At 44.0% G+C, this 13,169-nt stretch overlaps 1 protein-coding gene across 1 annotated transcript in view; it reads left to right on the top strand.

The window, feature by feature from the left end:
- LOC307102869 (uncharacterized protein C4orf17) overlaps positions 1–13,169 on the top strand; it is a gene marked incomplete at its 3' end in the record, with an annotated part of 60,019 nt that overhangs the window by 23,669 nt on the left and 23,181 nt on the right. The window contains exons 3-4 of the mRNA XM_079776559.1: positions 7,917–8,138; positions 10,101–10,316. Coding sequence (XP_079632685.1) covers positions 8,012–8,138; positions 10,101–10,316 — 343 coding nt within the window. The 5' untranslated portion in view covers positions 7,917–8,011. The remainder of the gene's footprint in view (positions 1–7,916; positions 8,139–10,100; positions 10,317–13,169) is intronic.

Here is a 13,169-nt window from a genome sequence, read left to right as displayed (position 1 = left end):
GGAAAGGTACAACCACATGGAGTGAAGATCATTCTTACCCAGGGGATAGGTACGAACGTCAGGTTCTACAGTAGGGATTTATAACCCAATATATGTTTTCTCCCACTTTGGTTAGAAACTATCCCCACCCTGTGACCATGTGAGAAGCTACATTTTCTGTCTTTCCCTGCTATTAGAAGTGACTAAAGCATCTAGATTATTGTCTGGGACTCATGGAAATGATATGAAGGGAGCAAATAGCCAACAAGTGTCGTCTGCCTTACCCCTCTTTCCTTTTCCTTTCTGCTTGGATTATGGATTTGATGTCTGGAAATACAGCAGCCATTTGGAGACTAGAACTTTAAGAACCATTGTAGGCAAGCGATAACTTCAAGAAGGGAAGCCATGGGGGAATAACCAAGATGACGACATAGGTAAACACCTATACTTGCTGCCTCTCACAACCACATCAAAATTACAACTAAAAGGCAGAACAACTACCACCCAGAACTGAGGGAAAGCTGGCTGAGTGGAAGTTCCACAACTAGAGAGGTGAAGAAGGTGCACTGAGACTGGTAGGAGGTGTGGAGGCACAGAAAGTGCTGGCACCTGGATGTGCTGCTCTTTTAATTGGGAGATACAAGCTCCTGCTTGCTGTGAACTCCAGTTCCGGGTGAGACTCCAGGGAACCCAGACACATACAGGGAGAAACTGGACCATCTGGCATCGGGACAGGAATGCGAGGGTGGCTTTCTCTCAGAGGTGCTCACAGTGATCATTGTTCCTGCACAGGGGCACAGGATGCGGAGACCCAGGGACCTCTCTGGTGCAGGGCTGACTGGCAGCCATTGCTGTTTGCTCCTCCCTGGTGATTCCCAGAGACCCCGCCCCAGCCAATTTACAACCCACCCAAGTTGTATGCATAGGATTTTGCATATGAATGGCCTGTCCTTTCTCCACCTAAAAACTTGTCAAACTGCAGCTGGGTCAGAGAGCCCCAGAGCTTCCAAAAGAAGGCCCAAGGCCCGGCAGCAGCAGCCTGCCTTGCTTCACAGCTGGGCCTCATCTGGGCACTTCCAAACCCCATACAAAGAGGAGCAATCTGCAGATGTCTCTGTAGCTCCTGCTGGGCAGCCCCAGACAGTGGCTGACCTTGCACCTCCTTGGAGAACCAAGAGCCAGTGTACCCAGTGGTCAGAGTGAGACCATACCAGATTACAACTCTTCACATCTATAAGAGACACACTCAAGGGGCAGACTCAGTGAGCACCAAAGCCCCACTGAAGCAATTCCTGCCCCATAAGGGTGTCTCCTGAGCAACAGATCTTCCAGTGTAGACACAGCTAGTCACCACAGCCAATTGGCCTGGAGGTCAATTCCTCCCAGTGATACCAACAGCAATCAAAGGTTAACTACAACAAGACTGTGCAAACATCCCACAAAGGGGTGCACCAAGAGCATCCACCTCAGGTAACTGGGGAGGCTGAGCCACTGGGCCCTATAGGACACCAACCACACAAGGCCACTCTACCAACTCAAGGAGACTTAGCAGTTACCCAGTACATAGAAAAAAACACAGGGAAGCATCCAAAATGCGGAGACAAAGAAACAAGTTACAAATGAAAGAAATGGTTGAAAGCAAAATACTGGATATAGAGTTCAAATCCACAGTTATAAGGTTACTCAAGAATCTTCTAGAAACCTCCAAGAAATTTAGTGAGATCCTCAAGGATATGAAAAAGGAACAATCAGAAATTAAGCACACACTGACTGAAATAAAGAATAATATACAGAGATTCAACAGCAGACTAGAGGATCACAAGAATCAAGTCAAAGATTTGAAATATGAAGAAGCAAAAAACACCCAACTGGAAAAGCAAAAAGAATCCAAAAATATGAAGATAGTGTAAGGAGCCTCTGGGACAACTTCAAGTGTATCAACATCTGAATTATGGGGATGTCAGAAGAAGAGAGAGAGCAAGATATTGAAAACCTACTTGAAGAAATAATGACAGAAAATTTCCCCTACCTGCTGAAAGAAATAGACTTACAAGTCCAGGAAGCACAGAAAACCCCAAACAAGAGAAATCCAAAGAGGACCACACCAAGACACATCATAATTAAAATGCCAAGGGCAAAAGACAAAGAGAGAATCTTGAAAGCAGCAAGAGAAAAACAGTTAGTTACCTACAAGGGAGTACCCATACGACTATCAGCTGATTTCTCAACAGAAACTATGCAGGCCAGAAGGGAGTGGCAAGAAATATACAAATTGATGAATAGCAAGAACCTACAACCAGGATTACTCTACCCAGCAAAGCTATCATTTAGAATTGAAGAATTGAAGGTCAGATAAAGAGCTTCAGACAGGAAAAAGCTAAAGGAGTTCATCACCAACAAACCATCTATATAATAAAAGCTTAAGTGACCTTTGTGGTGGAATGACCAGAATGGCCAGTCGCTATGATGCGCACTGACCAACAGGGAACAGACACTTAATGAAGGAGCTGTTCCCTGGTGGCTAGTGCATTTCCACAGGGGGAGCACTGCTCATTCAGAAGCTGGGCTCATTGCTGGCGAGCTCAGTGGCAGTGGTGGGAGCCTCTCCTGCCTCCTCGGCAGCACTAAGGAGCAGCAAGCCTAGAGGTAAGGAGCAGCAAGCAGGCAGGCAGACATCCCCTGAGGGATCCCGGACTGCAAGAGGGTGCAGGCCAGGCTGAGGTACTCCCCCACCCCAGTGCATGAATTTCATGCACCAGGCCTCTAAATATTACAGGAAATGATGAAGGGTATTCTCTAAGAAGAGGAAGAAGAAGAAAAAGGTTAAAAAAAATTATGAACAACAAAGTGACAACAAATACATATCTATCAACAAGTGAACCTAAAAATCAAATGAATAAAAAAACCTGATAAACAGAACAGACTGGTGAATGTAATAGAATCAGAGGCATGGAAAGGGAGCAGACTGATAATTCTCAGGGGGAAAGGGTTGTGGAGGGTTCAGGAAGAGATTGGACAAAGAGCTTACACCTATGGATGAGGTCAGTGGCGGGGGGGAGGCCTAGAGTCGGGTGGGAACCTGGTGGAGGGGAGCTATGGGGGAAAAAAAGAGGAACATCTGTAATAATCTGAACAATGAAGATTTAAAAAAAAAAAGAAAAGAAAAAAAAGAAGGTAAGCCACATATTAAAGAAGATGGACCTAAAACATGGAATAAATCTAGGTCCATAATGACCCCATAGAGTTTCCATACCAACCCTGGATTGTTGAACTCTTTCATATGAGGGAGAAGTAAGTCTCTTACTAGCTGTGTAAAGCGAATTCTCACTGATACAGAGTATAGAACAAAAATCTCAAAATGCCAAAATTCCCTTAGACAGTCCCTTAAGTCCCCCATAAAATACAGTAAAGTAGCTTAGGTCCTGAATAGATTATAGGCATGCAGAGATCTTGAGCCTTTTAATTCTTGGGGACAGTCAAGAAAATAGACGAAGTGAGAGTCTATCCTTACATCGTTGTAAATTAGTATTTGCCCTTCAAAAATGATCTACATTGCTTTCAGAGACTATAATTCAGAAATTAAAAATCATATGTGGTATGAAAAGAAAAACGTTGGGAAGCACCATATAAATAATCCTGAGAACTGATGGCAACATATGCATATATACTAGATGTGTGTGTGTGTGCATATATGGAATTACAATGTATGATTCAATCTTCACTTTTCACAGACAATGCTATTACTTCAACTGTATTACTTAATGTTTATGACTTTTAATTAAGAGTTCAACTTTTTTCAAGCCTGTTGAACAGCAGCATGGTCATCCTGACTACTAGAGCAAGATGGCTGGGATATCTTTAAAATCCTTCATACTTTCTTGCCATAGGTTTTAGGTGAGCTAAGCTTGAATACATCTGCATGTATGTGTTCTTTAAGCAGAATTGGGGGGAGAATTATCAATACGATTAAAATTGCTTTCTTTTCTCTTCTTTCTTTTTTTCTTGCATTTGATTCAGTCTATGACACATCTAAAACTAAAGTCATGCTGCCGTGTGGTTCTGTCAAGCTGTGGGTAAATGGAGCTCTGAAGAGAATGGCAAATGCAGAAGTTCTGGAACTCAGAGATCTCTAAGGAATGTTACCACGTTGCTAAGCTGTGTAATGTATCTTAACAACCAGGGAGCCACATAGGCTCCTTGGAGCAAGAGTGGGAGAAACTGGAGAGAGATAGCTATAATCTTTTGGAAGCATTAGACATTAGACTGTCTCTGCCAATTAAAAACTCCCTGCTTAAGTGCAAACATTTAAGAAAATTAAGGACAATTCAGTATAGACCTATTTTGAGGCTTGAAGGGCATCAACAGCCTTGAGTTCCTGTCGACCAGACTGCCTTCTTTTAAAACTGTCCTCAGGTACAACTTTAAATACACCATTTAAAGATAATCTTTAAAACTTTCAAGTTCATCTTCTCAAGACTGTAAAAGCCAAATAAGTTTGTTTTGAGGAAGTGAAGTATCTTTTAGAGTAGCCACCTATTTTGAGGAGATCATACAAATTAATATGCTAAGTCTGTGAGATAAAGACATTTATTCTGTGGGGAATATTTAAGTTCATTTAATAAATACTATGTGATAGGTACTGGGAATACAGAGGTGGGAAATTGGACTAGAGAGAAGCATAAAATAAAGAAATGTAAAAAAAAAATGTCATAGAGTGAACACTATGAAGACAGCTTAAGGAGGGTCAGAGTAGGGAGTGACTGAGGCTGGGATGGTGGTGGGAACTACTTTAGAGAAGAGTAAGGAAGCCTTGTGGAGAAAGTCTCATTAGAGTGACAGCTAAGGAAGCGATGGGGAGATCTCAGTGTCCTGCACTCTAGGCTAGTGGGCCTGAAAATGTAAAATGGTTCAGCCTTCATCACCTAATGAGTAAGGGATTCAGAGTAACTTTCAGCTGTTCATTGAGCAGATATAATATTCTCCTTTAGTAAGCATAAATTTTACATATGTGCTATTTTGGACCTAGAATATTAATATTTAATACAGATGTGTGGTATTTTTCTAAGTAACAATGGCTAGAGTTAGGACTAGAAGGATTACTAATGCTTTGAAAACCACCTATTTGGAGGATTTTGTAGTTTAAATGAAATTCAATAATTTACTAATAAAAGGGTAATATACAAATTGGTCAGGACGCCCTCACAGTAACAACCAAACAGCAGGCTGCGTGGGGCGACCAGGCCAGCAGGGGGGTTAGTGAGGGATGACCAAACAACCGAACAGCAGGCTGCATGGGGCAACCAGGTCAGCAGGGGGGGGGGGAGTGAGAAGCGAGTAGGCTGGCAGAGGGGAGCAGTTGGGGGCGACCAGGCAGGCCAGCAGGGGGGCAGTTGGGGGGTGGCCAGGTCAGCAGGGGGGGCAGTTGGGGGGCAACCAGGCTGGCAGGGGGGTTAGTGAGGGATGACCAAATGTGTGAATAGCAGGCTACATGGGGTGACCAGGCCGGCAGGGGGACAGTTGGGGGGCAACCAGGCAGGCCGGCAGGGGGGGCAGTTGGGGGGTGGCCAGGCTGGCAGGAGGGCATTTTGGGGGCAGCCAGGCTGGCAGGGGGGCAGTTGGGGGGCAACCAGGCCAGCAGGGGAATTAGTGAGGGACGACCAAACGACTGAATAGCAGGCTGCGTGGGGCGACCAGGCTGGCAGGGGGCAGTTGAGGGCAACCAGGCCAGCAGTGAAGGGCAGTTGGGGGCAAGATCAGGCTGGTGGGGGGGGGCAGTTGGGGGTGATCAGGCCAGAGGGGGGGCAGTTGGGGGTGACCAGGCCGGTGGGGGGGGACAGTTGGGGGTGACCAGGCCGGCAGAGGGGGGCAGTTGGAAGTGACCAGGCGGATAGGCAGAGGCAATTAGAGGTGATCAGGCTGGCAGAGGGGGCAGTTAGGGGCGATCAGGCAAGCAGGCAGGTGAGCGGTTAGGAGCCAGCTGTCCCAGATTGTGAGAGGGATGTCTGAGGGGTCCCGGATTGGAGAGGATGCAGGCTGGATGAACACCTCCCCATGCATGAATTTCATGTACTGGGCCTCTAGTTACAGTATAGAACAGTCTACTATAGGTTAGTTTCATGGCCCTAAAAATCCCTGTGCTCCACCAATTCATTGCTCCCCCATTTCCCTTGGGGAGTCCTGGTATCCACTGGTCTTTTTACTCACTGCATTGTTTTGTTTTTTCCAAAATGTCACATAATTGAAATCATATAATATGTAGCCTTTTCAAATTGGCTTCTTTCATTTAGCAATAAGCATTTAAGTTTCCTCCATGTCTTTTCATGGCTTGATAGCTCATTTCTTTCTAGCACTGAATAGTACTCCTTTGTATGGATGTACCACAGTTTATCCATTCACTGTTGAAGGACACATTGGTCGCTTTCAATTTTGGCAATCCTATATAATAAAAGCCTAGGTGGTGTCATGCCCTCACATGACATCATCACAAGATGGCTGCCACAAGATGGCCTCCACAAGATGGCTGGCAGGGGAGGGCAGTTATGGGCAATCAGGCTGGCAGGGGAGGGCAGGTGGGGATGACCAGGCCAGCAGGGAAGGGCAGTTGGGGGGGACCAGGCCTGCAGGGGAGGGCAATTAGGGGTGACCAGACTGGCATGGATTTATGAAAATCAGATGTTTAGTGGCAACAGGGCTAGTAATTACTATACCATACACTCTGAATATATACCGTGAAAAGCTTGAATACAGATTGCTCTAGCCTAGAAAGATAGTCAATGAACTAACAAATTCTTAAAATCAATTTCTAGAATATGGAAATATTTTGACACCACAAATTATTCTGACCAGAATAATTTCCTGCCTTGGTTAAAAATAAAATGTATATTTCCTAATAGTGCTGTGATAAATAAGATTTTTATGTAAGATAGAAAACATACAATAAACACACAAAAAACTCCTTCTTAAATTTCAAGACCAGTATACCATCTTTAAGAAAATTTAAATAACTCTTTCTTAGGTTCCTAATCCAGAAATTTTCTTTCCCAAATGATTGTGAATTCCCCAAGAGCCATAACATTATCTTTTATCCCTTAGGACTATGATACTGTATGTGCCTAATAAATTATTGCTGCGTGATTGAGAGATCAATAAATAGTACTGAATACTGCAAAGAACGACATGCCAAAGGTTCTTCAGTTTGTAACTGTCATATCATTCTTTTGCTATTGGATTTTTTTTCTTCTTCAGATTTTACCATCTCAAAAGATAACACAAATTTAAGATGCAGATTTTATTAAAGTACAATAGGAAAGGTCCTTATTTAAAGTTAATTTAGCCGAAACTGGTTTGGCTCAGTGGATAGAGCGTCGGCCTGCGGACTGAAAGGTCCCAGGTTCGATTCCAATCAAGGGCATATACCTTGGTTGCAGGCACATCCCCAGTAGAGGGTGTGCAGGAGGTAACTGATCGATGTTTCTCTCTCATCGATGTTTCTAGCTCTCTATCCCTCTCCCTTCCTCTCTGTAAAAAATCAATAAAATATATTTTTAAAAAATAATAATAAAGTTAATTTAATGTAAAGCACATTCATCGGTATGGTATTTTAAAACTATTATTTTAATTTACTATATTAAAATTGATAACCATGTTATCTATTTTTATGTTGGAAAGTCAACAAAGTGACCTTAAATACAATTAAATATAGAATATACTCTAAGTTTCTCTCAAATGTTTTGATTTTTCCAGGAGGAAATTTTTCTGTTCCACCCATGCCTATATTGATTTCAAAGTTTACAAAAATGTGGTCCGAAAGTGAATAGCTTCATATTGCTTTGAAACGAGGAATAATTTAGTGCAAACAAAGTAGGTGGGGAAATAATTGCTGCGTAAGAAAATGTCAAGAACCCCTTATCAGAGCGATTGTCATTCTGTGATTTCAGGGTATGAGCACCTTTGGAAGTGGAAGCCCGGCTAAGGTAGACCCCAAGGCATTTTGTGGCAACAGTGGAGAGGGAGAAACCAGCACTCCATCAGCATGAGCCTCCAATCCTCAGCGTCTGCTCCTCAGTTTGAGAGCAAAAGCAGCCATAGTATGACTAGAAATGGAAGTTGTTTTCTAGTCAGGCACACCCCTCATCCCAGAAGGGTCTGCCACATCAAAGGTAAGGTGACTCAGGTCCTAGAATGTGTCTCTCTTCTCTACACGGGCTCCTTGGCGGTTCAGGTGGGTAAACCCAGAGGTGCTGTTCAAAGTATCTAACCCCTGCTGAGGCACAGGCACTGACTATGGCGACCAGATGCCAGGACTGGAGCTAAAGCAGAGGCTGGCGCACGCTCTGTGCCAGGCCTTCATGCTTGGATTACTCCATTGTTAGGAAAGGGGCCACTCAGGGAGTTCAGGGTAGCAATGGACAAATGATATAAGAGTATTTCAATATTTTAACAACTTACACAGCCGTGCTAGCATCTGCATGCTAAATACCAGCCCTGAAGAAGCACGTATTTTACCCACCCTCCTTCTCTCTCTCTTCTTCCCTCCCTCCCTTCTTCCTTCCTTCTTTCCTTCCTCTCTTCCTTTCTTCCTCCCTCCCTCCATTCCTTCATCTCTTTCTCCCATCTTTTCCTCTCCTTATTTCACATTTTAAGATTTAGTTTCTGTAACACCATTTATTTATTTATTTTAATTCTTTATTGATTAAAGTATTACATACATGTCCTTTTCTCTCCATTGACCTCTCCCCAGCCACTCCCACTCCCCAGCACATGCCCTCACCCCACCACACATACACACCCTAGTGTCTGTGTCCATTGGTTAGGCTTATATGCATGCATACAAGTCCTTTGGTTGATCTCCTACCCTCCCTGTCACCCCGCCCCACCCCTCCCCTCCCCTGCCTTCCCTCTGAGGTTTGAAGGTCTGTTCGATGCTTCTCTGTCTCTGGATCTGTTTTTGTTCATCAGTTTATGTTGTTCATTATATTTCACAAGTGAGTGAGATCATGTGATATTTATCTTTCTCTGACTGGCTTATTTCGCTTAGCATAATGCTCTCCAGTTCCATCCATGCTGTTGCAAATGGTAAGAATTCCTTCCATTTTACCACAGCATCGTATTCCATTGTGTAGATGTACCACAGTTTTTTAATCCACTCATCTGCTGATGGGCACTTAGGCTGTTTCCAAATCTTAGCTATGGTAAATTGTGCTGCTATGAACATAGGGTTGCATATGTCCGTTCTGATTGTTGTTTCTGATTTCTGGGGACACCCTGTATTTTGTCACAAGCTTCAACCATTACTGTAGTACATGCTATAGTGAACCAACCACCTACCTAGGTCATGGCTTCAGGACCAAGGCACCCAGCTACCCACCTGCCAGGTGTGTCAGCAACTGATGGCTACACTGAGCCCCTCTCTGGGAATTGCTCGCAGCTGAAGGGAGCTCTCATGCACAATGGGAGTTTGACCAATGAGAGGTTGATGGGGGTTAGAAAGGCCTGACCCCCTTGCCTTGAGTTGAGGCACCTCCCCAGAGCCAACCATTGCTCCTTGTGGAACTGACTGAGGCCTCTATGGTATCTGTATTGCAGTTCAACTTTTGCCCAATCCTGCTTCGCTGGCCTCCTTATACATGTTGTTCCCAAGAACACTCCCCACCCAATAAATTTTCTTCACACAAATCTCCATCCCAGCTTCTATTTCCAGGGAACGTGATCCAAGGCAATGTCTCTAAAAGAAAATAGGGTGGTACAAAAACTTGCCTCCCTCAAGGGGCAGCTGGTCTTTCTTGGGCCCAAGACTCCACTACCTAATTCTCCTGTATATTCAAGGAAGTAAATGAAACTCCCACCAAAATTGTTGGAATAAAGGCAGACCTACCCCACTTGACTCTCAGACCAAGAGCAAAGATGTGGATCTGGTTTTCAGGCTAACAAGATGGCAGACTATTTTAAGGAAGCATGTATTGCAAATATAATTTGCTACACTGACTTTAAAGACTCGCAGTGGTTCATACAACTTATGCACATTTAAGAACATCTAATAGGGTGGGATATTACTAATCACTCAAAGAAAACCTGCCCCAAACCTAATCTGGTGGTTTGGTCTTCTTGTCCTTACTACCTAGGCTTGAATAACATTCCTATCTGTACTGTGAAGGATGATGAGAACTCACTGAGATCATTGTGGGATGTTGACCAGTTCAACCACTTAGAGACAACGGACAACATACCACTTGCCCAATGCAGTCACCCACCCAGCACTGCAGCCCTGGAGAGCCCAGTCAGAGGAGTCTCACCAGCCCCAAAAAGTGCCAACGTGCATCCCCCACGGCCTCATTCTGGTGAGTCCCACTCAACTGATGAAATCTTTCCTGAGGCCTCCTGCAAACTATCAGGGAATGGTGGGGGTGAGTGGATGGAAATCTACATGATTGCTAATATAGCTGCAGTGATTTTTAAACAGCCATGAAATCTTCTCACCAGGTTATTCATTATAAGAATGTTTCACCCCTCTAATTTCAATTCAGTAGTTAAAAAATGTTAATAAGTATTATAATAATTATTCATTGTACCCAAGACATATTTGTGTGGTTCTAATCTCTAGTTCCTCGAAATTAGTTAAGAGATACCAAAAATGAATCTTTAGCCAGCATAGATGGGAAACTACTTCAGACAAAAAGTGAGCTGGGGAAATGCAATAGGCATGGAATTTCATGTTTACATATTCCCCACTGAATGGCAAAGTCTGTGTTCTTGCCATTGATATCTCCCCAGCTTCCAGCACAGTGCCTGGTCTTTTGTAAACAATTCAATGAATTAATTAATGTTTTATTGAATTGAAATGAAGCAAGATCAATAAAAAATATAGCATAATATTCTACCAGTGTGGTTCAGTGGTTGATCATTGACCCATGAACCAGGAGGTCATGGTTAGATTCCCAATCAGGGCACATGCCCAGGTTGCAAACTCCATATCCAGTAGGGAGCATGTGAGAGGCAGCCATTCAATAATTCTCTCCCATCATGGATGTTGCTATCTCTCCCTCTCCCTTCCTTTCTGAAATAAACAAAAATATATTTTAAAAAGTACAGCATTGCCCTAATTGGTTTGGCTCAGTGGATAGAGCGTCGGCCTGCGGACTCAAGGGTCCCAGGTTCAATTCCGGTCAAGGGCATGTACCTTGGTTGCAGGCGCATCCCCAGTAGGGAGTGTGCAAGAGGCAGCTGATCGATGTTTCTCTCTCATCGATGTTTCTCTCTCATCGATGTTTCTAACTCTCTATCCTTCTCCCTTCCTCTCTGTAAAAAATCAATAAAATATATTTAAAAATAAAAAGTACAGCATAATGATTATAGTTAACAATACTGTATTGTATATTTGAAAGTTAAAAGTTAGCTCTTTAAATTTCTCATCAAAAGAAAAAATTGTAACTATGTGAAGTGATGTATATTAACTAAATGTATTACGATAATCATTTTGCTATGAGATCATTATGTTGTACACCTTAAACTAAAAAAAAAAAAAAAGGCACAGTATGGCAAAATCTAAAGATCAAGGTAAAATAAAAGGAATTCTGGATAGTAGAAATTATATCCTGTTCTCTTTCTCCTGCCCTGTACAATTACATGCTATACTAAAATTTCGGGGCACATAAAAATTATCTATATATATAAAAAGCCAGTACTGGAATGACCAGTCGCTATGACGCCCACTGTGGCTAGAGAACCGACCCGATCAGGGGGTGCAGCCAGCAGGCCAACCTCCCCCAGAACCTCCCCCATGCCGGCCCACCCCTGATGGGACTCTCCCACCCCAATCAAGTGTGGGGCTGGCCAGCCAAACACCCCACTTTGCCCACCCTTCCCTCCAGCTGGCCCAGCCCCTGATCGCACCCCACACCCCAATAGGGGGCAGGGCCGGCTAGCCAACCTCCTGCAGTCCCTCCCTCAGCCAACCCTGGACCCAGGGGCCCCCACCACCCTGATCGGCCTGCAGCCCCTCCCCCTGCCCGGCCCCACCCAAGATCGCCCTCCCCCCACCCCAATCAGGGGCAGGGCTGGCCAGCCAACCACCCATGGCCCCTCCCCCAAGCTGCTGGCCTCCAATCAGCCCCTCAATCCCAACTGGAGGTGGGGCCCACTGGCCAATCACCCTCTGCCCCACCCCCAACCAGCCTGGACCTGATTGGGCCCGATTGGGGCAGTCCAGCAGCCAACCTCCCACCATCTCCTCCTCCTGACAGGCCCAGCCCCCATCTGCCCTGATTGGGGCCAGACTGGCTGGACCCCACCGTGCATGAATTCGTGCACTGGGCCTCTAGTTTTGGTATAATATGGTAAAATATATACCTTTAAAAAGATATTAAGAGGGATCACTAACAGAGTACTTACTATGTGATTCCATTCTAAGGTCTGCATGCTTGTTAACTCATTTTATCTTTTATTTAGGAGTTCCTCGTCCCACATTTCCACCAGCAATGAAGAATCAAAGCCCAATTATTCCACCTTCCTATAGTGTCCCTTTTTATACTGTAAAGTGTAGGAATTTAAAAATTACATTGTAGGAGTCCTATGATGGGAATTGGGTATTGCAATCTGGCAAAATTTATATCAAAATTTACATCAGATGTCGGGCCGATGTCATCTTTTTGGTTTATGTCTGCTATCAAGTATGACTGGAGTCAAATATTTTTTTGTTTTTTGCTACATCTCAGTGTTCAGATTCTGGATTTATAGGCGTCAAAAGGCAAAGTCAGCCAATGAGATGGCTTTTGGATTGAAGCAGTGATCCAGTGCCTAATCTTTAGCCTCATGGATGTTGTGATAGCCACTGAAGTGGCCATGACCTCCTGACTTCCCTCCTTTCTACCTGTGATAAAGGCTGTGCCTCCGTGGTAGGCTGGGTGCACAATGTTGTTTTTGAAATGATTTATGAAGAGTCAAGACCAGAGTTCACTGATCCAGCCCTTCCAATGATATTAGAAACAACCAATTCCCTGTATTATTTTTGCTTAGAATAACTGGAGTGGTTTCTGTTTCCCACAACAGTTCTCATAATAGATTCACACCCATGACTTTGTTTTCCATACTCTAAGTAATGAATTCAGTTACTATTGGGTATATACACAAAATTATTTCCACCTTTAAAAGAATTGCTGTGTTTACTATGGCTTCAGTAAAAAAGATAGCATCAC

Source organism: Cnephaeus nilssonii (genome assembly GCF_951640355.1).
Source record: "Cnephaeus nilssonii genome assembly, chromosome: 1".
In the NCBI taxonomy this organism is placed as follows: domain Eukaryota; kingdom Metazoa; phylum Chordata; class Mammalia; order Chiroptera; family Vespertilionidae; genus Cnephaeus; species Cnephaeus nilssonii.
This window is presented reverse-complemented; position numbering and strand designations above follow the sequence as displayed.